Genomic DNA, 25884 nt, shown 5'->3' on the forward strand with positions numbered 1-25884 from the left:
AGCTGCTTCACTCACTCGCCTTCTTTTCCAGGTTTGGGATAAACAAGGAACCCCAAACACTTAAAGATTTGCTTACTAAGCAAATGGTTGAGGTGGGTGACAAGTGAGTCAGTGAAGGAATGGGGCAGTGGGCACAGTGGCTGTATCCTCTCCAACTCCCAGTGGTTTAATGTTTTAGGCATATACTCCAATTGGGATCTGCCAGGGTGATCCTCGGTGGAGCCATCACCCACCCTCCCCCCACCCCACTGCCGCCTTCAAACAGAAATCTGCTGAGGTGGCCACTACTTCTTTTACGGTCTTGTGAATGAAAAATTTGTCTTTAATTGCACCAGGAGAAATAAAATATGTGTGCTGAATCTAGGCGAGTTGGGGGAGGTGCCGAAATGTCAGGCATTAAATTTCCTCTGGTGGGTTATTTTATTTTGCTTAATTGTTGGTGAAATTTTTGCAAATTGGCAATTATAATCTTGGGCTGATTGCTTACCCAGGTAATTTACAGATTTCTCATTTGGCAGGGATGCTTCATAACACTTCCCATAAAATATGGCTTCATCATCCTGCGACCGAGTTCCCTTCTTCTTTATAGGTTATTGCTTCTGCCTGCGGGAAGCTTGGGTAGTAATTCCATTGCTCTGCCTTCTTAAGAAAATTGAATCAAGTGCCTTTCCTCTTCCCTGTGTATTGGAATGACGTGTTTACCCCCGTTTTCAATAAACCTAGGGACTTTCTTTGATTTTCTCTTGCATAACCAAAATAGGAAGTGCTAAGAACAAATCTTCCATCCCCCTTGAGCCCTCTTCAGGAGAACTATTCACATGTTCGATCAACACAAGACTGGGGAGCAGCAGCCATTCTCACTAGCCCTGCCATTGGTGTCATGCAATCAAACTAGGGCAGTGCAACTGATTTGTCAAAATCCCAAAGTGAATTAGGCAGATTTGTACCAAATCTGGATCAGGCAGCTACCAATTACTACAGAATGGGTCTGGTGGACTCGAATTGAATTCTGACAATTTGTGCCAATCTGAAACTAGAAAAGGAAGAAAAAAATCTGTTTAGCCAGAGAGGATGTCTACAAAGTGTTGCAATGATCAATTACAGCACCATTGAAGGAGAGCACAAGAGTGGGGAAGGGGGAGGGGCTCTGCATTTTACTCATTGAGAGCATCCAATCAAGGGCTAGAATCCAGCCATCTTCAACCAGAGTGCCTGGGAGGCAGGGATGGATAATCTTCAACTGCTACAAGTTTACACTGCCTTCACTCTTTTGTAAGTTCTGGCTTTTACCCATTCCTGGGTAAGGTGATTGAGAGAGCGGTTGCTGAACAGCTTGGTAGGTTTCTGGATGAAACATCGACTCTCGGTCCATTCCAGTCCGGCTTCCGCGCTGGTCATGGGACCGAGGCGGCTCTGGTCGCCCTAACAGATTATCTCCGCAGGCACCTGGATCGAGGCGGGTCAGGGCTGCTGATTCTTCTAGACCTGTCAGCAGCCTTCAACATGGTTGATCACAAACTCCTGGACCACTGCCTTGCCAACGTGAGGATCCAGGGCACGGTCCTTCAATGGCTGTGCTCGTTTCTCTCTGGTCGGGGACAGAGGGTGGCACTTGGGGGGGAATTGTCACCACGCCACTCCTTGGTGTGTGGAGTGCCTCAGGGTGCGATTCTCTCCCCGATGCTTTTTAACATCTTTATGCGCCCCCTCGCCCAGCTTGCCATCCTGACTCAGCCCCAGACACACTGACCAGATGTCTGGAAGCTGTGGCTGGATGGTTACGTGGGAGCCGGTTGAAGTTAAATCCTTTGAAGGCAGAGGTCCTCTGGCTGGGACGGGGTGATATGGGATTGAGGGGGCAACTTCCATCTCTTGTGGGGGTGCAATTAGTGCCAGCATTGTCCGTTAAGAGTTTGGGTGTAATCTTCGATACCTCCCTCTCTATGGAGGCGCAGATTACAGCTATAACAAAGGCGGCATTTTTTCATCTCCGCCAAGCTAAGCAGTTGGCTCCTTATCTCTCTCGCCCTGACCTAGCCACTGTGATCCACGCGATGGTCACCTCCAGACTGGATTATTGTAACTCGCTCTACGTGGTGCTGCCCTTGAGACTGACCCAGAAACTCCAGCGGGTGCAGAATGCCATGGCGAGTCTTCTTATGGGGTCTTCGCTGCGAGATCACATTCATCCGGTACTATACCAGCTGCACTGGCTCCCGGTGGAGTACAGGATCAGGTTTAAGGTGATGGTTTTAACCTTTAAAGCCCTATACGGCCTAGGACCCTAGTATCTATGGGACCGCCTCTCCTGGTATGTCCCACAGAAGAACTTACGGTCTGCAAATAAAAACATCCTGAAGATCCCAGGCCACAGAGAGGTTAGGCTGGCCTCAACTAGAGCCAGGGGTTTCTTGGACGCAGCTCCAATCTGGTGGAACGCTCTGTCACAAGAGAATAGGGCCCTGCGGGACTTCATATCTTTCCGCAGGGCCTGTAAGACAGAGCTGTTCCACCAGGCCTTTGATCAGGGTGCAGCCTGACCCCCTCCTCTGGCAATCTGCATAAAATTTTGCTTAATGGTTTCCATCAATTTGATTTTAATTAATTTTTATAATGAAAGGTTTTTAGAATGTTGGATTGTTTTGATTGTTGTTAGCCGCCCTGAGCCCAGCTTCGGCTGGGGAGGGCGGGGTATAAATAAAATAATTTATTGTTGTTGTTGTTGTTGTTGTTGTTGTTGTTGTTGTTGTTGTTGTTGTTATATAAAGGGCCACATTAGTATCACTCTGCAATCAGTTAGCCCCTCCTACCCTCCTTCCTCCCTACCTGCCTTCTTTCTTAAAACCTATGGGGCTGGCACTGCCTGTCAGCTTCCTTAGTGTTGCCCTTGTAAAGCTCAGCAGGGAGGGAGATGGTGCTCTGGCACCACCTACTATGAATCTCCCTGTCTTCTGCCCTGTGACTCCCAATGGTGGATCTACTCTACATTAATAGGGGGAAGATGTGTGCAGGCACGTTTTATATGTTGGTGAAAACTCTTATTTCCAGAGAGCATTTTATTTATTATTAAACTGAACTTTCATAGAAATACAGCAAGGTGTAGTACATCGTACAAAATTACAATAAGAACATTTTTATATAAAAAATAATAATCTGTAAAAACAGTGATAAATATTGCTTGTTAAAAAGAAATTCACACTGCACTAACTGCATCTTCCACACCAGATACAAGAGTAGCCCCACGCAGAGCATGTTATAGTAATCAAGTATATCTCTCTGAATCCAACCTGGTTTAATTTTGGGTTTACCTGTTCTTATCTTGGTCCTTTGGCATTCACTTACTAGAGAAGCTAGACTGGCTCCCTTCTTCTTCACCTTTGTGCTAGCAGGTGAAGACTTTTGGGAACAGGCTTTTGGGAACTGGCTGCTTTTAATGTAAGCACTGGGGCTGTGTTGTTTTTATTATAATTGTTGGTATGGTTTTAACAGATATATGAGAGAGAGAGAGAGAGAGAGAGAGAGAGAGAGAGAGAGAGAGAGAGAGGGATTTGATTCTATCCATGTTTAATTGTCCGTCCGTCCCCCCAATGTTTTAAGTGGTCCTTTTTATCTGTAAGCCACTTAAAATCCAATCAGGGGGAAAGATGGGATATACTGTAAACATATTATGACAACAACAACAACAGCTGTCAGGGATGGAGCAATGGGCAGCTGCTAGGAGGCACCAGAACTCCAACAGGACCCAACATTGATGCTTACTCAAAGGCCCAGATTTCATGGTTCTTCAGTCAGCAATATGGTGGTTGGGGTCTGCCTTTTTAGTTTCCCACAATGCCCTGGAGTGATGCTACATCTGGGGAAGTGATAAAATAGTAACTCCCAGGTTCCTGTATTGCTTATCAAAGAATGAAATAACACAACACAACATCCTTGCTAAAGCTACAGGGTCTAGGATGTGCCTGAATAGGAGACTGCCAGGGGACCCCAAGTGCATTGAGAGCCAGTGTAGTGTAGTGGTTAGAGAGTTGGGCTAGGACATGAGAGACCAGGGTTCAAATCCCCTTCTCAGTCATGAAGCTCTGAGTGAGCTTGAGCCAATCACCACCTCTCATCCTAAGCTACCTCATAAGGTGGTTGTGGAGATTTAATGAGGAAGGAAAAAGGTAGGCTATAAATGCAATAAATAAAAATGAAATAAATGGGAACATATGTAGGAAGCTGCTTTGTGCAGAGTCAAAATACTGGTCCATCTAGTCCACTGTTGTCTAGTCTGACCAATAGTAGCTCTCCAGAGTTCAGACTGGAAGGAGCCTTTCCTAGATGTGTCTAGAGATACAGGGCTGGAACTTCTGTCCTTTGGCATGCATGAGGTATAAAACTGGACTGCAACCGCTCTCTGTCCTGACTCCCATCATGGAAGGAAGGCAAGATGTAAATGCAATTAATAATGTGAATCGGAATACCCTTTATCCTGGCTTCTCTTGGCCACCAACAACCATATGCCTCATGGCAAACAGCTCTAAAAATGCTTCCGTTTATCTGGCTTTAATTAAAAACTCAAACTTTGTGTTATGCAAACCTGCAAATCTTACAGATGAGCCAGGCGGAGGCGGGAAAACCAAGTAAACATTTGCCTTCTGCTGTTTTGTCATCATGCTGGCATCACACTGCACATCTCTGAACACAAATTGTAGGAACGCTGGGCTTGGTGAAGTAATAGTAGTAGGAAATGCCAATACTCAGACTTTGAATTCATGAGTCCAGTTTAGACATGCTTTGGAAATGTAGTTCTTTAGCTCTCTTCTGCTCAGCCATTGACCCTTTCTCTTTGGATTATAGAGCTTTGTAGCTCACAAAGAAAAAATAAATAAATAAATAGCTACTAGGATTACAGGTGGGGAGAGAACAGTTGTGCTTGGGTCCTTTTGGTGGGCATCCTGTGGGCATCTTTGACATCTGATAACTATGTCTTTAGGGCTTACCCTATTCCTGTCACTGTAATTTGTTTTAAGCATTTGAAATACTGGATTTCAGATTGCTATAACCTGCCCTGGGACCTGATGGTATAGTGCTGGGAGGTAATAAATTGAATTGATCATCACTATCATGTTGGCCACTGTGAGAACATGCTGCTTGTCTCAATGGGCATGATAGAGCAGGCTCGTCTTGTGATTCAGACCACGAAAAGACAGAAACAAAGATATGTACATGTTTGAATGGTGAAGGTCTTCATTTGTGGCAGGAAATAAACATATGGAACAATAAAGGGAGAAGCAGAAAGTGCAGGGGGGGGGGGAGTACAGCATGGAGTTTCAGGGTGTTTTCAATGGATCTAGAAGCGGGATGCTCCCAGCTACTCATAAGTTTGAAGCTTAGGGAAACTTCTATCTACGCTTCTACTTCTGCCTATCTGCCCAGACAATCTACAATTGCAGTTTAATTCTCCATGGCTGTTCTTGCATCATGTATTAAGATACAGAGAGTTTATCCAACTAGTCCAGCTGTTTGGGAGATAATTACTACAGAACCCAACCTGCTGTATAATAATCCTTCTGGGCATGCTGCCAAGACCCTGAGACTCATTCCCCCGATGGCTGAAACTTCTCCATTTCATTTAAGAGTTGCAGAGATTGGAACTTGGGATCCTTGTATGAAATACATCTTTGGCAATAATTGGAGATGGGTAGGAAGGGGAAGTATGAGCTGAACCCTATTAAGAGCCAAACTGTGTGGTACATATAAATGTGATGTGAAGCCACATCTTGTAGGGAAAGCAGCTTCGAGGAGGGGAATTTGCAGGAGAGAAGCAGTAGAGAAGAAGGTGTTGAACCCTTTCCCCACACACTGTTTTTCCACATCCATTCACCCAACCAAGTCACTTTCCCTAATCCATTGACACACATACAGAGTTCCATGTTGGTGTTTGCATACTAAAACAAAATTCCACATTGTTCAATACAAATGAGAATATGATGCTTTTGTAACAATTGGGCACTGTCTGACCCAAGCTGAACATTATTAAGTGCTAGTTATTTCAGTGAGAGAGAAAAACAATTAACTAGATGAAATCAGTGGTGAATGCTTAACTGTGGCAGGATCAAGCTCTTCAACTGCAGAGGAATTCTCTTTCAGAGGTGTATGGGGGGGGGGAGTATAGGGAAGAGTAAACATTTGCAACTTCTACCTACGATCAAAAAGATTTCGGCCCTCTCTTCTACTCAAGTCGAGTTCAGCTCTTGAAGGCAATCACAGGTGTATGTATACATCAAGCTTCAAACATTGATCAAAGGAACACAGTTGACTAGGAATGGTAGCAAAGGGATCAGAATAGTTTGAAGTGGCCCTAACAGTGCAATCTTATACACAATTATTTGAAAGTACATTCAACTCTGTTCAGTGGAGCCTACTCACTTGTTGTCCTGGCCCCTGCTGCCACTGAGGGATGGGAGATAAATTCAGTGAAGTTCAGCTTTTAATGCATGCCTGCATAATTTGCACTTTACACTGAAAGTCAAGTAAGAATCTGTACGCCAGGGGTGGGCTGAGGACTGTGTTCCCTTGGTGTAAGTGCTCAGGGGCTATGGGTGACTCCAAAGCAAAAAGTGGGTAGGACACCCCTTCTCTTTCTCTTATTATTCACACACATACATTCACAGACACATGTGCAAATATGCTTGCACAAGCACCAACTCTCCAACCCCTTCATTCATCCACCATCCATTCTCCTCCATTCATTCTTCCTCCTTTGGCCACATTGAAGTGGGCAGTTTCACATAGCCCGTTAGGCCACAGATTCTCTACCTGTGCTGTGTGTGGAATGTGGGCATGTTGCAGTGACCCGTGTTTCCTAGGACATTTTGAACTGGAAAATAACTTGCAGCAATTTCCTGAACAAATTAGTGTATTTTGTGACCTCAGTTTGCATTGGAAACTTCTTTGATGCCCTAGAGTGTGATCTAAATTACTGTGTTTATTCTACTTGCAGTTAGCAAAGAAGGCTAAAAACTTTAAAACTCCCAAGCTTGCCTGATACTTTATTTGTAATGGCTATCCATTCATTGTGACTAATGAACTGATGAAATGGAAGATTTTCTGCGGAAATATAAAGGCGCTGGTAAAATGTTGTTCATCTCCAGCACCAATGTGCCATGGGCTGTGCTCGCTTTGGTGAGTTTGAGCCAGCATTTCTGTTTAACAGGGGAAGGAAAAACACATTTTGTGGTGAGATGCCTGATTCATTGTGGCCATAGCCTACTATTAACACATGTTAATTACTGGCACTTAATTACAGAGCAAGTTGCAACAGCACTGAATCTTCTCTCTCCATCTTCTTATTTCTTTCTTCCCACTCCCTCCCCGCTTCAAAGACTGAAGACAATTTATATATATAAAAAACAACAACACAAAGACTAGAGGGCTCTAGGTTCTTGAATTTCAGGTCTGCTAACACTGCTGGCAATAAACTCTTTACTTGCCTCCCCCCTCCCCTCCTTTTGATTGAAGAACACTAGAAATCAGCTGGGGAGCAGGTGGTGCATTGTGTTAGATTAGCACTGATTGAATTCTTACATAGGCAGCTGATTGAGGCTGCTGTTCAGCAAGCACACGACTCTACAAACAGTGGGCTGCAATGAAGAGGGCATTTTGCTGGATCATGTCCCTTAATCAGCCTCCTTGATTCTGTCGATACTGTCTGTGGGTGTCGTTCACTTGCTTCCTCCCCGGCTCCTTTCTCTGGGCCACAGAATAGAAATTCAGACCATGCTAGAACTGGCCAGCTACTTTTTGGCCCGTTCAAAGGAGGAAGCCAAATTCCCAAGCAAAGAAATTCTTGGTGCACCCTCATTCACCAATAGTTACTAAAAAATAAATAATAAAAAATCAGACTAGAGTCTGCAGACACTTTGTCATGTGTTCACAGTAGTGGCTGGAGCCTGTTGGGACTGGAAGAGTGGAGGAAAGTTGGGGAAGCCAGCAGTAGATGGCGCCAGAACCTTTGATAGGTGGAGCCAACTCATTCTAATTGTCTCCCCACCCTCTTCTTTCTTGCTGGGGTCTACAAGGGCCACCCTGAGGTTGAGGAAGAAGAAGGTGGCATGCAGTATCACCCCCTGGCCTGGCTGTAGGTAAGAAAGCAGGCAGGTAGAGGCTGGATTAGGGTGGACAGAGGTGGATAGGGTACACTTTAAGGAGCCAGCCTCCACTGTTTGTTCATTATTAATATTAAGTCAAGCACAACATGCCCAGGTTAACTGTTTTGGCTGGTGCATAAGTTGTAAAATTCAAGGTGCAAGGACCCAGCTCTGCCTTGGAAATCTTAAGCTGTGCTTGTTAATGGCCCTCTTTGGCAGGGCTCAACCCACAAACCTGCAGCAGGGCTTGTTTTAGGGTAAAGGGAGAGAGAGAGATGGATATGGATGGGTGATGTGGAAACTGGGTTGCACTTAAGAGAATGTTGCACAGTTAGTTAACTGTCCCTAAACACAACATGCACGTTGCTTGGACAATCCCATCCCTTGACAGTAGAAGCATGTGATGGTTGATGGCGTGGTTAATTGGTGATGAAGAAAAGGCATTCTGTACGTGCTCAAAATGACTTTCATTTTTAAAATTTAAACCCATGTATTCTGAGATTGTGTCCTGGCACCGAAAAGAGGTTCAAGAGGTTCAAGAGGTTCAGTCGTGTTCTCTGTTCTATACAGCAGAAAATGGGTACCAGCAGTGAGAAGCAGGCATTACCCAGAGCACCTTGCACACAGCAATTGTGCTCAGCGAATGCATCCTTATTGCTCAACTGCCAAGGACTAGGAGATTGAGCAGCATGCTGGGTAGGTTTGGTTATTATCCCTTTGGCATCAGAAGATGAACTACACAATCTTCTGTGTGTCGACTCAGAAATACCGTAATTTTTGCTCTATAAGACTCACTTTTCCCCTCCTAAAAAGTAAGGGGAAATGTGTGTGCGTCTTACGGAGCGAATGCAGGCTGTGCAGCTATCCCAGAAGCCAGAACAGCAAGAGGGATTGCTGCTTTCACTGCACAGCGATCCCTCTTGCTGTTCTGGCTTCTGAGATTCAGAATTTTTTTTTTTCTTGTTTTCCTCCTCCAAAAAGTAGGTGCATCTTGTGGTCTGGTGTGTCTTATAGAGCTTAAAATACGGTAAGTCCCACTATGTTTAATAGGGCTTATTAAACTTCCCCAAGGAAGTGTGTTCCTAAGCAAAATCCTGCACAAGTCAAGATCCTCATTGCACAGACTGTAAGTCATGGTAAATATTTGACAGTATATGTGTGGACATAAAACGTCCATTCCATTTATTAACATTAAAACAAAAAATACTCTGGGCTGAATTTATGAGACGTCACTTTTGCTTTTGCAGAAGCAAAATCAGCTATATAATTAGTAATATTTTAATCTTTTCCCTGAAAATGAATTACAGTTTTTCCATGGAGAAGACCTCTCCTGAACCTCAGAGGCAGGTGGAATAACCATTAGGGCCTCCTCTCTTGATCCTAATACCCGACAAAGTCTGTAGGGAAGGAACAGAGGGATCTTTTAGATATCTGGGACCTATGTTCCATAGGGCTTTGAACACTAGAGTGAGCATCTTAACTCAGGCCCATAAATGAACCGGCAGCCTGTCCTTCTTGTAAGGCTTCCCATACAGGCATCTGGTTGGCCACTATGAGAACAGATTGCTGGATTATATGGGTCTTTGGACTGATCCACCCAGACTCTTCTTGTGCACTTATGCAGCTACCCAGAAGAGCCTGACCCACCTCCAGCACTTCCCATGGTTTGAATAAATGACTTTCTTACTCTCTGAAAACTCTGAGCCTTCACATGGCTGATAAGAAAAGTGCCAAGAAACTTGGAGAAGGAACTTGAATGGAAGTTTTCCAATAAATGGAAGGATAAACCTGTGGCTGCATTAGCAGCAACTGTGCCAGCAGAAGGGATTGGGAGTTAAGGCTAAGAGCCTTCTGTCCTCATTACCATGAATAAATATCACTGGTGACAAAGCGGAAGCTGGATAGGCCCCATCCTTCCCTCTAGGACCTATTGTATTAAACCTGGCACTACATGCCACAAATGTCATTGTACTGGAGGCTAATTTGACGATTTGTGTTGTTGAGCAAGGATTAGCGCAACCTCATGTTTTGATGGCCTGTTTCTAATTTGCATCTTTAACGAGTTGGGAACCCAGCCAGGTCCTATTCTTTTGTGTTTACTTCTGAGGAACTGTGTTTATTTCTGATGATGGCAAATAAATCTTCCCTTTCTCCCTCTGCCCCCTACTCCAAGAACGAATGTCATTGGGTCTCATCCACTCTGTGACCAGAGGGGCTGCAAAATGGAAAGGAACAATCCATCAGTTATGAACCCTTTGCAGGAGGGGGATCATTAAAATCTTCTCCTTCCCCCCTCCAAAAAAATCCCTAAAGTCCACACTCCCATAGTGATTTGTCCTAAGATTCCTGGAAATATTGACAGCAAAATATGGAGACCTGGTCATTTATTTGTATAAGAAACATGCTGTGGAAGTGGACAATTTTAGAACCAACTCTGCAAAGAACTGGGTTAGCTGTTCTGTTTAATTGCAAATAAACAAATAACATGATGGCAATACCTTTAATAAGTCATATAAAATGCTACAGAATATAGTGCAAGCTTTTCATCTCATCAGGCTAGAATGCGGGGGCCACATTCCCTTCCAGGCAACGTTCTGGGGGCCAAATGCTAGTGGTAGGCAGAGCCAGAGGCAAAGGGGTCAGAGCAAAACATGCCAATTTCACCTGTTGGTGGAGTAGGCTGGTTTCTGCATACACACCACACAGGGGTTATCAGAATTTGTGGACACATTGCAACCCATTGTTACTCCACTCTGGCTGCTGAAGGAAATGCATCCTCCAAGAATGCATTTCCTGAAAAAAACACTTCCCATCTTCAGGTAGTAAACATTCCTCTTCCTTCACTTTAGGATCTCACAGCTGAATGTCTAAGTTTTGCCTTCAAGTTACACAAAAAAACCAAAGGTGGTCGTGTTGGCCATTAAGGGAAGAAATCCAAAGTCGACATTAGGGCAATACCTTTATTTAGTCCAGCAATGTGCCAACTACAGAGTGCAAGTTTCTGAGTTCCCTAGAGTTCTTTATCAGGCTATGTCACTCCTCAACCCTGCCAAACTAAGTGATCTGTACTGATCTGGTTGCTCAATGGTACGAGTTACAGAGATCATATTTCACCAACCATGTCTGTGGACATTTCAAGGTCTTGTGGGTGTCAAGAGTTCCAGTATTGCATTGCAAAACAATCCACTGCTGCAGAACTCCCCCCCCCCCCAGATGAATTGTTTGAAGCAGTGAAGAGGTTTTATAAAGCAGAAGCAGCTGGTGAGTTGGTTGCACCACTTTTGACCTGGCCTTCTGGCAACACAGCTGATACCACTTACTAGAACATATGGAGGAGAACGGCCAAGGAGATCAGTGCTGTGCAGGCACACCAATGGAGCCAACTCAGTGCTCCTGCCAATGCTCCCCACAGCACTGGCCTCCCTGACACATTCCTTCCTCTTCATTCCCGGAGGCCAGGTGTGCTAACCTCTCCTCCTCATGCCGTCAAGGAAGTTATTTCTGTCTCCACACAGAATGAATGACTTAGACCCCAACAACCTTATTGACTTTGGCCTGAAATAGATGGGAAACTGCCTCCTTCCACCCAGACCCTGTTAAATGGTAAGATCCTCAGAGGAGACCCTCTTGCTATTTCCTACACCTTCAGAGGCTCAAGTGCATGAGGGGCCCAGGGCAGGGCCTTCTCTGTGGTAGCCCTTAAGTTGTGGAACTCCCCACAGGGAGTGTCTGGCACCTTCATCATACAGCTTCCAGAGAATGCTGAAGACATGTCTCTTTACCCGAGCTTTTGCATACCCTCCAACATTTCTCCAGTGAAAATAGGGACGCCCTGAAGAAAAGCAAGACATTCCAGGATCAAATCAGAAACTGGGACAGCTACTGTAAATCCGGGACAGTCCCTGGAAAATAGAGACAGTAGCAGGATCTGCTCTCGACCCTTGCAACATATATTTTAAAATGATGTCTGTGATTTTAAGATGCTTCAAACAGTTTATAAACTTGTATTTCAACATTGTTACCCACCCTGGGACCTTAAGGTGAAGGCCGTGTAAACCTAGCAGCACCGGAGCTATTTCCATTCCTTTGGGAACTCTGGAGTTTGATTTCTCTTCTCTTTTTGTGTATTTTACAGTAGCATGACTATTTTGCAGATGGACTGGAATCCTCCAAGAGAACATTAATGTGAGGTTTGCATTCGCTTTAATTGGATCCTTTCTAGGGGAAACCTCCTGACTTGAGTCATAGTCGAGCTTTGTTGGAGCTTGTCTGTTGAATCTAAGGACTTTGAAGGTATCTCTTTAGGCCCTCATTGAGTGGGGGCTTTGTCATAATCCTGGACAATTGGGAAAAGGTTAGAAAGAGGGATGAAGAGGAAACACCATAGGCTTAAGCAAGCTAAGTGGCAGTGGTTTCTGAGCAAGAATTATAGTGGCACTTGGTAGAATTATTTAGCACCTGCTTTTTTATTTTTATACCTCTACTTTGGGCAGGCAAACTTGTTTAAGAGTAGGAATGCATTTGAATGCAAATAAACTAAGCTTGCTATCCGCCCACCTGCACTTCCTGAAAAAAAACACACAAAACTGTGGTTCTCATCCCCCCTCCCCCCAAAAAAATATTAAGTTCATTTCTCTGTATTTCCACATCACTTTGTGATTTCTTTTCTTCATTTTAAAGTCTTCAGCAATCAATTTTCTCCCCCATCTTTACAAAAAGTATAGGCAATGCATGCTGAAATCTAAAAAAAGCCAGAGAAATTATCGAGTAAGATCTTCAGTGGTAGACGGTGAGGCCTGGCTATGGTGTCTTTGCTCTTATGACTATCATAACCTCCATAGTATCTGCAGAGTCAGTGTGGATTAGTGGTTAGAGTGTCAGACTAAGACTTGGGAAACCAGGGTTCAAATTCCTACTCAGCAATGAAGCTCACTGGGTGACTCAAGGCCAGTCACTGCCTCTCAGCCCTACCTACCTCACAGGGTTGTTGTGGAGATCTGTTTGGAGGGGGGGTGGAAGGTAGAATGCAAATGCAATAAATAAGTAAAAGCCCTGTTCTGTGCCCAATAAGCATTGCCTGGTGGCACTGGGGTCCATGGATTACAGCAAAATACTGGGCAAGGTTTTGCTCAGTATCTTCTCTGTGTGATGGGCTTATGGGGAAAAAAAAACTGTCCCATGACCCCTTGCTGAAGAGGAGAGGGAAAGGCCTATACAGTGGTATCTCTGTTTACAAACTTAATTTGTTCCGGAGGTCCATTCTTAATCTGAAACCGTTCTTAAACTGAGGCGCACTTGCTCCCAAGGAGTGTGGTGGAGTCTCCTTCTTTGGAGGTCTTTAAGCAGAGGCTTGACAACCATATGTCAGGAGTGCTCTGATGGTGTTTCCTGCTTGGCAGGGGGTTGGACTCGATGGCCCTTGTGGTCTCTTCCAACTCTATGATTCTATGATTCTATGATTCACTAATGGGGCCTCCCGCTGCTGCCATGCAACTTCCGCTCACATCCCGGGGCAAAGTTTGCTACCTACTTCTGGGTTAGCGGAGCTCATTACCCAAAGTGTTCGTAAGAAGGACAGTACGTAACCTGAAGTTCCACTGTATAAAGCTGATTCCCCTGAAGCTTTCAACAATTTTGCTTTGAGAGTTTCTTGCCCACCCACCCTCATGTTAGAGCCTTCACTGAGCAATTTTGAGTCACTGATTAACAGGGCCGGAAATGAATTTTTTTTCTCTCTCAACCTGATTGGCACATAGTTGGCATTTTTTCTGCCTTTCCCTCAGTAAAATTATGACTGTCTGTTGTTAGGCAGAAGAACATTGTTTGTATGAGGGCAAAAATGGCATTGGGCAGGGTCAGCATATTCGGGGGGGCATAAGGGGCTTGAGGATTGACCACAGCAAACCCAAGCGTGGGTTCAGTATCTGTCTGATTGGAATGACCGCTCCCCGCTTAAAACGGGGGGCGCCCTTTGCGTGGACGCGTGCAGCCCCTAGACCTGGAGCGGCTCCAACAGCATAGGCTAGGCTATGCCATCCCTCAGGTGGGATACCTGGAGGTCTCTGCCTACCTCAGTCAGTTGTCCAATCCCACCTGGGGGAAAGAGTTGCCAAGGAGACCAGGCCAGGTAGGGGAGGGATTACCTGCCCACACAAAGGAGGGAGGATTTTACCTGGGAATTCTCACTTGGCTCCAGAGCTTCTCCCACCCTACCCACCCTCAGTCAATGTCTTATGTTGCAGGTTAATTTTCCTCACATGTTTTGCAAGTTAATTTTCTTCACAGGTATGCGGGCGCTGCTACGTTAAGGTCGCTGTTAAAGGGCCGGAAAGGAATTTCCCTGCATTGGCAGGTTTCGCCTTTCCCGTAGCAAAACGTCACAACTTTGGCAGTATCAGGCCTTGGGCGGAATCCTTTTGTCCATCTTCCTCTTTGCGGCGGCGATACCAGGGTTCCCCGTTAAAGGGGTTTCTGAAGGGAGGCTTTGACCGTACGCCGGAAGGTCGTCATTGCTCTCCCCTGCGGCGGCGGCGTTACGGGGGCGGCTATCTCTGCTTGAACATATGTTCTCCAGAGCCGGCCCATCCCCCCCCACACACACTGGATAACCCTGATGCTCCCTAGGTCCCCGGCTGGGGACTGGGGAGGGAGAACGCCCAATGCCTGAGCCAAGGTCTACCCACATTTGAAATTTAATAAAGTTGTGGCCAAATTAATCCCATAGCACGTTGTCTTGAGTCGTTATTCCACATGACGGGGGGACCGCGCAGGATCTGGGGACTCCGCCTGTCCACGCAATCTGCACCCTGCTCCCTCAGGGAGACCTTGCGTGTTTGGCTTATACCATGGCAAGGTTCAACACTGGTAGACTCCCGTCATACAGGTTTGGAGCAATCCAAACCCAGCAGATCCATTCCATCAACGTGGCACTTGTGGAATGATGAACTGATCCTAGGATCCAATGCCATGCCAACCTTTGCCCTGCCTGCTGCTGTCAATAAAGATTTGTCCTAATTTTATTCCATCACAGTTGTACACTCTGGTTAATTTGCTGCTCTCATGGGTCACATTATTTGCCTGCCTGGGCAAACAAAATAAGTCACAAACTGAGAAACACCCTAAGCTACTTCTAGGAAGACGGAATCTTCATATAACTTTGAAGCATAAAAAGAGGGGGATATATATGCAGTCAATAAATAAAGAATAACTATTGTGGAGTAAATTATGCCGCGGGGGGAGGGGGGGACATGACACAAATGTTCTCTGTGCAGAAAAGTCACATAATCTGACTCTTTTATTTGGCGGCAGGGAGGGCAGCAGATTTTGGATTGGATTTTATTTTATTTTTTGTCTTCTGTGAGAAGGGGCAGACAGCCCTGTTTGTAGCAGTTGAATCTATACATAAATACCAAATAAATAAATAAGTAAAGGCTCAGAATGAGGGGAAAAAGGAAGAAAGAGAAACCATTTGGCCTTGCACAAAGTCAGAATTTACACATCAGAGTTTCCTTTTTTTCCTCCTTTCCACCCACTGCACAAAGACAGCATGAAGGCATCCTGATTGTCTCTTCAAACCGTGATCCTTGTACTTCATCTTTAATGAGGAGACCACCGAGTTCCTTGAAGGGCTTTATGCTAGATATTTATATGAACACAGACATGCAAGTTGTCTGTTTTACATATTACTGCCCTGATTTTTTCCAGTCCATGCAATGAATAATTTACCAAAAACGTGTGTAAGTATCTCTTTATTATTCATTATAATGAACTGAGACAGGAGTAATAGTCCACTAGACTGCAATCCCCTTAGGGCCCAACTTAACTAGGCTGCGCTTAGCTCTCCCACAGTTAATTTGAATAAAGGGAGGGCTCCAGCGTCAGAACAGCAGGGCTGCTGCAGTCGCAAGTCACGATGAAGATGGATAGGAAGTGGGCTGCCAGAGAGTGGAACGAGCAGTACCGAAAACTCTGCATGGTGGAACAGAGGAAGAAATTGCCAAGTGGAAAGTGAGCGGCTGGGCCTACAATGGGGAGAGGGAAGCAATGATGGACTATCATGTTTCCTTTGCAGGGAGTTGCTGTGGGGTTTAGCCAGGGCCGGCTCAAGGCATTTTGCTGCTTGAGGGACAATATGGTGCCCTTCCCCAAGCCAATTGGACTGCTAGTTGAATCTTACTGCTATACTGATGAAAGAATAGTGTCTGCCACTGCACTAGAGGGCAGCAGGCTAGTGTAGTGGGTACAGGGCACCCACAGCTCTGACCACTTCCTGCACCTTGGCATCTGCCGCCTGAGGCAGTTGCTTGTCTCATTGTAGGGTCAGGCCTGAGTTTAGCTAGCTCTGTCACTCAGAACTTCTTAGACCTCTAAGAAGCTGGTGAGCCGCTTGTGGCCACAGGAATGGTGATGCCGGCCCATAGAGGAACTGAGCACACCTGTCAACTGAACCACTTACTTATTACAGATGTATATACCCAGTAGATTGCTGTGGTCTTCAGCAGAGTTTGCTGTGTGAATGCCAAAGATCTCAGGAACCCAACCTGAAGGAATTCAGAGCAGGGCTTTTAGTGTAGCTGCTCCTGTCCTGTGGAATAGCTAGCAGCCCTGCAGAGATACAACAGGCACCCACAATCTGTACTTTCTGGAAACAATTCAAGATGTTTTTGTTCTGACAGGCTTTCCCAGGTGGATAAATGGGAGTCCACTTGTTAGGTTTTTAGTCTTGTTTTAATTGTGTTTTCTGCTTTTGTGCTTTTAAATATCTTACATGTGAATTGCCTTGAGGTTTAGAAGGCAATTCACAAATTAATGATAATAAATTGAAGATGATGATGATACAGGAAAGGGTTGATTAGTTGCTGTGGTAAGACATCATAGCTAGCAAAAGATTGAGTCAGTTGCAAGCCATTACTCTGTTTTGGCCTTGCTTATACGAAGGCTGGTAGCAACCTATTCACTGTGTCTGGAACTGTTTGTGAGGTTGCCTTGAAAGAAGTTTTCTTTTGGTGTGTGCGTGTAAAATGTTTAAGTGGAATGTGCAGCTGAGACTGAAATATAACTGTCTATTAAAACAACACCAACACAGTTTTAGCCAAGATATCTGCTTTTACATGTAGGTTATTTATTTCGCTGCTATGTAATACTATGCATATATTTATATTTCCTTCACACCACTACACCACTTACCCATCTCAATGTGCTCTTTACCTGATGTTGTATTGTACAGCCATGGAAATGCCACAACTCATTGAGGGTGCTTCTCTATACTACTCTATCTAGGCCACCCTCCCTATCTTCCTCATTTGACTTTCCTTAGCTGGAATGCGTTCTTCAGCTGTGATTATGTCTCTAGCTTTCCTGAATGGAGCAGGGACAGATGTGGGTTTACAGAAACCTCTGACTTTTGCAAGGCTGGAATATAGCCTATTGTGCAAAGGCCACATCCGTCTTGTGCAGGCATAGGCAACCTCGGCCCTCCAGATGTTTGGGGACTACAATTCCCATCATCCCTGACCACTGGTCCTGTTAGCTAGGGGTGATGGGGGGTTGTAGTCCCAAAACATCTGGAGGGCCGAATTAGCCTGTGCTTTGGCCCCACCCACAGTTCAGAAAGTTGACCATGAAGGTCTTTGGCCCTTAGGCTTAAAATTGTTTCCTATTACTGCTGTAGTGTTACATCATATCCAGCACTGGATCGAGCCCATCAGAAGCTGTTGCTTGAGGTTTTCCAGTTAACAGAAGAATTACTAATAAAAAGATTTGTCTCTGTAATTGTTTACAGAGTTGTCCAGAAGAAAGTGGAGGGGTTTTTTTGGGGGGGGGGCAGTAGTGGGGCAAAAGAAGTGCATCATTGAATACATCCATGAATAACTGGGCCTGGAAGCCATAAGGCTATATCCAGAGCACTCATTCCGTTAGTGCAAGTATTTTTTGTTTGTGGCACAAACTCCCCCCGCTCTCACCCTCCTATGCACGCCTCACACCCTCTCCAAATCTGTACTGGGGGGTTGTGGGAACCCCACAACAGACTTGGAGGATACTGCAGAGTTCCATTGCACAATCATAAATCCTTGCGCAAATGAAGTGAGTTACCTGGCACTGTATTGGGGAACAACCCATAGCTTGGGGGGTTGGGTTATGATGCAGTATTGGCATATTGGGGTATACACTTTTATGTACAGAAAAATTATACCATTGAAATATAATATGGCAATTGTGCATATTATTTTACATCTTCTCCACACCGCTTCTCTATCTCAGCATAGCTTTGTAGCGGAGGCTGCACTGCACACAACCCTTGGCAGATGCTAGCAGGCCATTGAGATGCCTTTTATTCTACCTAATGGACAGGGAATTTGCTGTGGCTGTTGCCGTCATTCTTTTTCTGTGGGTGCTGCTGCCAAGCTTACGGGTAAATAAACCCGGCATTTCTATCAAATGGAATTAAAGTGGTATGTGTGCTTGAGGAACATTCTAAATCCTCACCCTCTCCTTTCCTTTCTTGTCTTTTTCTCCCTCCCCGCCTCCTTTTTTGGCTTTGTTCTTTGCCAAGTGTAACTAACCGCTCTGAAAATGTACTTCTTAAAGCTCTGCAATATTAAGTGGTGGGGGAGCAGCAAAGTGCAGAGCATGACGGCAATGAATAGTCAAAATGGTCCTCTATGGTTGTCCAAAGTCTTTTGTGGAGCAGCGAACACCTGCTCTCCCGTACTTCTTCTTCCCTGCATGGATTCAGACAGTGGCTAGCCATGCGGTCTCCAATTACAAGGAGGTGACTTTGATCACACTGTAATGTTATTGTCTGTAGCCCCTTAACCGTGTTTAAACCACCATTTCTCCTTGGCGGAAGTAATCCTGGGCTTAGAGTGTGAGTGAATGGAGGTTCCAATGGATGACCAAGAAGCTACATGAAGGACCTCACAATATGCAGCTGATAATACCTGATTAATGGTCAGATGCATCCACCTTCTGTCTAGCCATTGCTGTTATGAAAGCCTGGGAGTGTGCTTTTATTGGTGCTGCTGCATGGTTTGGTGATGCAATAGTCTAACACAGCGGTTTGGTTCAAGTATTCACCTGTCTCCTATATGGTTAGAATCACATGAGAATGGCAAACATACTCGTTGACCTGCCCCTCTTCTGTATTTTCCATCACTCAGCTCCATCACACTCTACACATTCAGAACATAAGGGATTAGATAACGGCCCCATTTAGTTCGCCACCCTGTTCTCACAGTGGCTGGCCATATGCCTGTGCGAAGCCTGTAAGCGGGACGTGAGCAAAACAACACTCTGCTCACCTTTGTTTCCCAGCAGATGATACTCAGAGGCATAAAGTGGCAGATAGTCTAGGGTTGCCCTACGTCTGGGAAAACACGGACATGCCCTCTTTGGGGGGTCAACATGCCCATCTGGGTGAATTTTTACATTTTAAAGGAAATGTCCAGGTTTGGGGGGCTCTGCTCAGGCTGCTTTGCATGCCACAGCCACTGCCAGCCCGGGCCGGGCCGGAGAAAGAGGCACGTGGGAACGGTGCAAGCCCTGCACACCCATGCCCTCTTTCCCTGACTCAGGCTGGCAGCAGCTCAGGATATCCCTTTTTTTGCTCTTCAAAATAAGGCGACCGTAGCATAGCCATTATGGCTACTAGCAATTAATAGCCTTCTCCGTGAATTTTTCCAGTCCTCTTTTAAAGCCAACCAAGTTCATGGCCATCACTGCCTCCTATTGAAATGAGTTGCATAGTTGAATTATATGCAGTGTGAAGAATTATTTTTATTTCTCTGTCCAGAATCTTCCAACATTCAGCTTAATTGGTTGTCCACAAGTTCTAGTGTTGTGAGAGAGGGAGAAAAACTACTTCCTATCCACTTTCTCCATGCCATTCATTATATAATTTCATATATAATGAAACAGTAACTTATACGGTGGACAGCCTGCTCCACTAGCATAGACCTCCCATGCAACTTAGAACCTTTGCATGATCTAGATTGTAAACTGTGCAGGAAAGGTAACCATTGAGAATGGTCCTGAGTGCATTTTCTCTTTCCATGGACTTGCCAGGTGGTTGGAACTCCATCCCTCTCCAGGTCAGACAAGGTCTGGGCGTCACCTGATTGCTCAGGGCTTTGGAAAATGTGGGAGAAATTAATTCAGGTCCCATTTTAGTGTGAAATCCACACTTCCAAAACAAATACACAAACTGAAAGCCTGATCTTCTTCAGCATTCACACTTCTCTGAATTTTGCGATGGAGTTTTCCATGTATAGAATGTGAACAGAAATGTATATAATAGCAAAGAGTGCATGAAAAATACATATATCTGTAAAGATAACAAAAATGCAAACTTTCATATACAAGCCAAACTTTCATTTTAAAATTGTATGTGCATGGAAGTGTATACAAATTTCATGCAAAGTTGCTTAGCAAAATCACAATTCTGCATAAATAGGATGAACCAAACCTCAGACTGGAAAAAAATTAGAGAAATAGGAATGGACAGATCCACCCATCCCTACTCTCAGGGATGCTCTTAACTTGGTGTTAGCAATGCCCTTCTCATTCCTTTTTCCTCTTCCTCCCTTTCCAGGTGTACTGTGGATGACAGGGTGACGCGAGTAGCTTGGTTGAACCGCAGCACTATCCTTTATGCTGGAAATGATAAGTGGTCAATAGATGATCGGGTGGTTATCCTCACGAACACCAAAACCCAGTACAGTATCAAGATCCATAATGTGGACATATATGACGAAGGACCTTACACCTGCTCCGTACAAACAGACAATCATCCAAAGACATCACGAGTCCATCTTATTGTGCAAGGTAAGATTTGGCAAAGATGCCTAAGAAGAAAGACGTTTTTATGTGGGCAGTTTCCTAGGCTTCAAATGGATGCTGTTGCTGATAATGCTTGGGGAGTTAGGAAACTCAGAGCTCGTTCTGATTGTCTTGTTGCTCAGTAGCAGAGCTTCTGGATCTCATCTTGTACATTGTCATTTGGAAATGAGTGATGTCTGCTGTCTTGGGGCGCATTCAGATGTGGGGAATAATGCATTAATTTTCCTGAACATAATGCTAGGGCTTCTGCCCTGTTTTCTGATGTTCCTTTCACACTGCAGTACCTGTTGTGCAACTGTAGGTTTCTGCACAATAACAAACGTCATTGGACAGTGTCTCTATTTCCCCACCCCTTTTGCATACGTGTGCTTCTGTTCCCCATTGAAAATGACAGGAAAGAACTGTATGCTGGTATACCACACCAGATATCATCACTTTACTTTCACGGTTTCCCAAATAATACAGAAATGAGTGCTAAACATGCATTATATTCCACTGCTTTTTCAGAAGGGGATGTTACATCATGTGAAAGCCCAAATATAATGTGAACAATATTTGTCAGGAAGTGGAATCAATTGCCATTTGAATGCAGCCTAGGTTAGATCTATTAATTTCCATGAATAAGAGTTGAATTCCAGGAGTGAACAAAGGAGCATGATGGCCATAGCTGATGCGGTGCGAACACCCCAGCAAGCATGCTGGATCAGCTCTTTCTGTGCATTTGCACCACATCCACATTGCCCCTGCCTTGCCCCTCTACCTTCTGGTAAGCAGCAGTGGTGCAACTAAACAGAGGTCAAGTGAGCAGCAGCCCCAACTCTCTAAATCTCCTACTACTGTTGAAGACTAATAGCATGTTCATGTCTGTACAGTTTCATTGAAAGAACCCAGATGTGTCATTGGTGGCCCAGCTCTAAATATTTGCATTGGCTTGCCCAGTGGAGGCTGGTCCATGAGGGCAAACAGGACACTGCCCCACCAACTTTGGTCTGGATTCTTCCAAGCTCACCTGCCTCTGCTTTCGTTTCCTTAGTTTCAGGGTTGTCCTCGTAGAACTCAGCAGGGAGAAAGATAGGGATGGGTGTAAAATGACTTCACTCTGTCATTGGCTCTGCCTCTCATTGCCTCTGGTGCCACCTACTGTTGACCTCCCTGCCTTACACCTTAGCAGTCCCAATGGGCATCAGATGTCACTGGGCATGTCAATATACGAGTCACATTGCTGTATTCCAGAATAATATAATTTTTATTTTTTTTAACCATGTTGTAGCATAACAGTTGTGTGGGGGTGAGAGAAGAGGGAATATGCCAACACGTTTCTGAAACACAGATGAGGTCTACTGTGTGCTTTGGGTAGCACTAATATAATTTGTTCTTTTATTCTTGCTTGCCACGTTAGGCGAGTAATTGTGGGAAGCTGGGTAAAAATAAACATGTTATTGAAAAGGCGGCGGTCCTAGCCTCACTTGCCTTGGAATAGGCACTATTGAACTCCGTTGGGGCTTACTCCTGAGTAGACATGGTTAGGATTGCAAAGTAAGATTTTCTTGCTGCAGGAAGCACTCCAGCAACATAAGGAGATATGCTGTAGCACCCCCACTTCTTTAATAACCCTTGGAATGTAAGGGACAATATCTCTAGTGGGAGCTAAGAAAATAGCTATGCTTGCATTTCACAAGCTGTCTTTTCTAGTGTCTGCCTATATTTTATTGAGTTGTGAATACAGAGACACGTTTTCTCCCTTTCTCCTGACTGAGATGTAGATAGATCCTTTAAAAAAATAAAAATCTGCCAGGACACCTTTTCCTTCTTCCCTAGAGTCTTTGTCTGAGCCAGTACTGTGACAGGCAAACCTCAAGCACATGTGCTTAAGCAAATTAGTTTAAGATACATATTTCTCTCTCTCCTCCCCTCCCATCATACTGAAAACATCTCTTAAAATCATGTTGCAATGAGACTGTAGGGGTTAGCTGGTGCATATTTTGGAAATACTTTGGGTGCTGAAAATGTGTTTTTTTAAAAAAAATAAAACAAAAACAGTCTTCCTTTCCTGCCTGGTATAAGAGCTCAAGTTCCAAAGGAACAGAGAGATCTCTAAATATGGAGAGGGATGCCGCAGAGCCACCTTAGTGGCCTTGACAGCGGAATTATCTTCTTTGGGGAAAATACAGTGCCAAAATAAAAGAACTGTCAGGTACTGTACAGGAAGACTCAAACAGAACAAGGCTATCACTTTCTGGAGGAGAGAAGACAGATTGTGTAAGTATGTCAAAGTCATTGCAGGCCATAAAGGGCTTTTGGCAGAGAACTTCAAGGGGGAATTGCTGCGAGTGAGCTGCCTTTGCGTAACGCGAGCTGTTGAGGAGAGAAAGGGGAGTACCCAGGCCTTTCCCGACAGAAGCATCTCGGAGCTTCTACATCAAGTGGCACATCAACAGGAGGAGGAAGCCCAGAGCATGTCCCCGTTTTTTGAGGAAGTTCGACTGAAAGGGATTGTTTGATCCCACAAGGAAGGCTCAGAATGGCTTTTGCTGCTGTGCCTATGGGATGACGACGGCAATGATATGGAATATGTTCAACAGTTCTGAGTTAAACCCCCAAAACAGAAGAAGCTGCTCACATTCCACACCATTTAAAAACAACAACAGCAACAACTGGGTTCAGGCAATCTAAATTCCATGCTGAGAAAAATTCTGCAACTTGCATAGATTGAATTCTGCTGCCTGCATAAATTATGTGAACTTAGTAGGCATGCATATTTTCTCTCTCGTTCTCACAGTGCCTTAGTTTGGAAATTCCACCCATTAGTCTGAATTTTAGGAAGGGTTTGAAAGAGATAAAACAAACACACTTTGGAGGAGGGAAAGAATGACATCGTGGTTTCAGGTTCCGCTCTGACCTCCATCTGTTTATTTAAACATCTGAAGAGAGAACTCACATATGTGTACAATTGTGTGTGCACCAGGAGCTCTCCATGTTATTATTGCCTTTCCTTTGCAGGGTTTCCAAGTCTGCAAACATACCTCCATGCACACATGTGTGCATAGGGTGGTCAAGTCAAAAGCATCCCAGACCCTGATATTCCAGGGCCTGAACCTGAGACCTAGGGGTGGCCCCAGTGATGTCATTAAGCATGACACATTAAGCACGACAGCAGAGTTGCTGAAAAGCATGTCATTCAAATAAAAACAACAACAAGTGAGCAAAGAGGTCGTTAGCTGGAAATTAAGATAAGTAACCTAAGCTAAAGGCAGTGTTCGCAGTTCCCAGCGGAAGTAAGGGGGTATTTCTTTCTCACCTGCGTTCTTGCCCTCTGGGAGATTCAAGGATGCAGGTGAGAAGGAAAGTGGGGGGCAAGGAGGCAAAGATTTTAGGTCAACCCTTGCAGTCTGGCAACCTAGCAGTATGTACACCAGTTGTCCACATGCAGTTCAATCTCTGGGCATAGGTTGGAGGCGGAGCCTGTCACTTTAACGCCCCTCCCCATGCACCTATTTTTACCCATATTGCATCTCTCTGTCAAGAAGCCCCTAAATGGAACTGGAGAAATCCTTACCTCGTGTTTCCTCCTTACAAGGGAGAAGCTGTGCTTGGATATCTTTAGTTATTCGTATCCAAATGGTTTCCTGGCGGTGTGTGTGTGTGGGGGGGAAGTTAGTGCTGCTTTTGGGAGCCTGCTATTGGGTAGATAGACCTGTGCTTCCCCCATGCTTAGAGTTGCATAAATAATTGGCACCCGGGGAATGGAGGGTGAACTTTTTTTCTCCCTCACAAATAAATGATTCATAGAGAAAAAATATGCCCAAAGCCGATGGATAAATTATTCACAAGGAATAATGTGACCTGCTCAGCTCATGAGGAGGTCTTGTTTCTTTTTCTCCTTCCCCTGCCCCCCCCTCAACTCCCAGCCCCCACAGTCTCCAACTGCTAAGCAGAGTTAGGCGTTAAAGTCCCTCCACCCACTTCATTTAGAAAGTAACTCCAGAGGCCCCGGCTTCTTAGCAACAGCTATCGGCTTTTGTCCAGTCTATAGATTAATTTTTCAGAGTTAGTGTTAGTTCAGGTTAGATAAAGATAATGAAAGTTTCCTAATCCTCTTAAAGAAGATTTATCTGGCTGAGTAGAAAGCTCTCGCAATACAATAACGCATGTATAAAACTGGGGCCTAACCCTCTTCTTTAATTTCAAACAGCTGATGGATATTGATTTTGCAATGAGTAAATCTGAAGGGGGGAGAAATTCTGTGCTTCAACTTTTTTTCCTCCCCCTTTTAAAGAGAGGAAGAGAGAGGGGGGAAATTCTACCACACACAGAGAGACAAAAAGAAACATTAAAATAATTTGTTTTCTCTTTATCTGCATTCCTTTTAGGGGAAAGCAGAAAAAATATATTGTCTCTCTGGATTTTTTATTTTTTTGCCAGTAATCTACCATAGTTATCGGAGAAAAATATCCCCACCCATAACGGTCATTTATCTAGTTAATTGAGCGTAGATCTAGCAGGGGACTATGGGCAACTACCAATTCATGTTTAGGATTTTGTGAAGGCTTGAAAACTGCTTCTTGTATATATGCTTTGTGTTTATTGTATATATGCTCATTCAAAGACACCACTCTGGTTGATCCACAGTCCAAACAGGTTAGGCAAGAGCTCCCAGTTCTTTGACCACCTTAGCAAGGCCAGGCAACACCACTACCTTGTCCTTCTCACTAGCCATGGAGAATGGGGTTGGTTTAAGTATCGTGAGATGAAATCCTCACCATTGCGACTCTTAACAATCCCCCGCAGCTTTGGACTCGTGAAGCTAGTCTGAGAAATTTACAGAGACATCAGATGCTCAAACATCTTACAAAAGCCAGAAAGTGTTACTGTGAGTGCAGTGATCAGTGGAGTCTGCCTTTTCTACAATACAAAA

General features: G+C 44.7%; 1 protein-coding gene across 5 annotated transcripts in view; it reads left to right on the forward strand.

Annotated features, from left to right (window-relative positions):
* Positions 1 to 25884, forward strand: part of LOC309357638 (opioid-binding protein/cell adhesion molecule homolog) — a 720946-nt gene that overhangs the window by 539042 nt on the left and 156020 nt on the right. For all 5 annotated transcript variants that reach the window (XM_081889992.1, XM_081889991.1, XM_081889994.1 and 2 more), the window contains one exon: positions 20722 to 20954. In XM_081889992.1, the coding sequence (XP_081746118.1) occupies positions 20722 to 20954 (233 nt within the window). The remainder of the gene's footprint in view (positions 1 to 20721; positions 20955 to 25884) is intronic.

The sequence above is a fragment of the Podarcis melisellensis genome (assembly GCF_964234715.1).
Source record: "Podarcis melisellensis genome assembly, chromosome: 15".
Classification (NCBI taxonomy): domain Eukaryota; kingdom Metazoa; phylum Chordata; class Lepidosauria; order Squamata; family Lacertidae; genus Podarcis; species Podarcis melisellensis.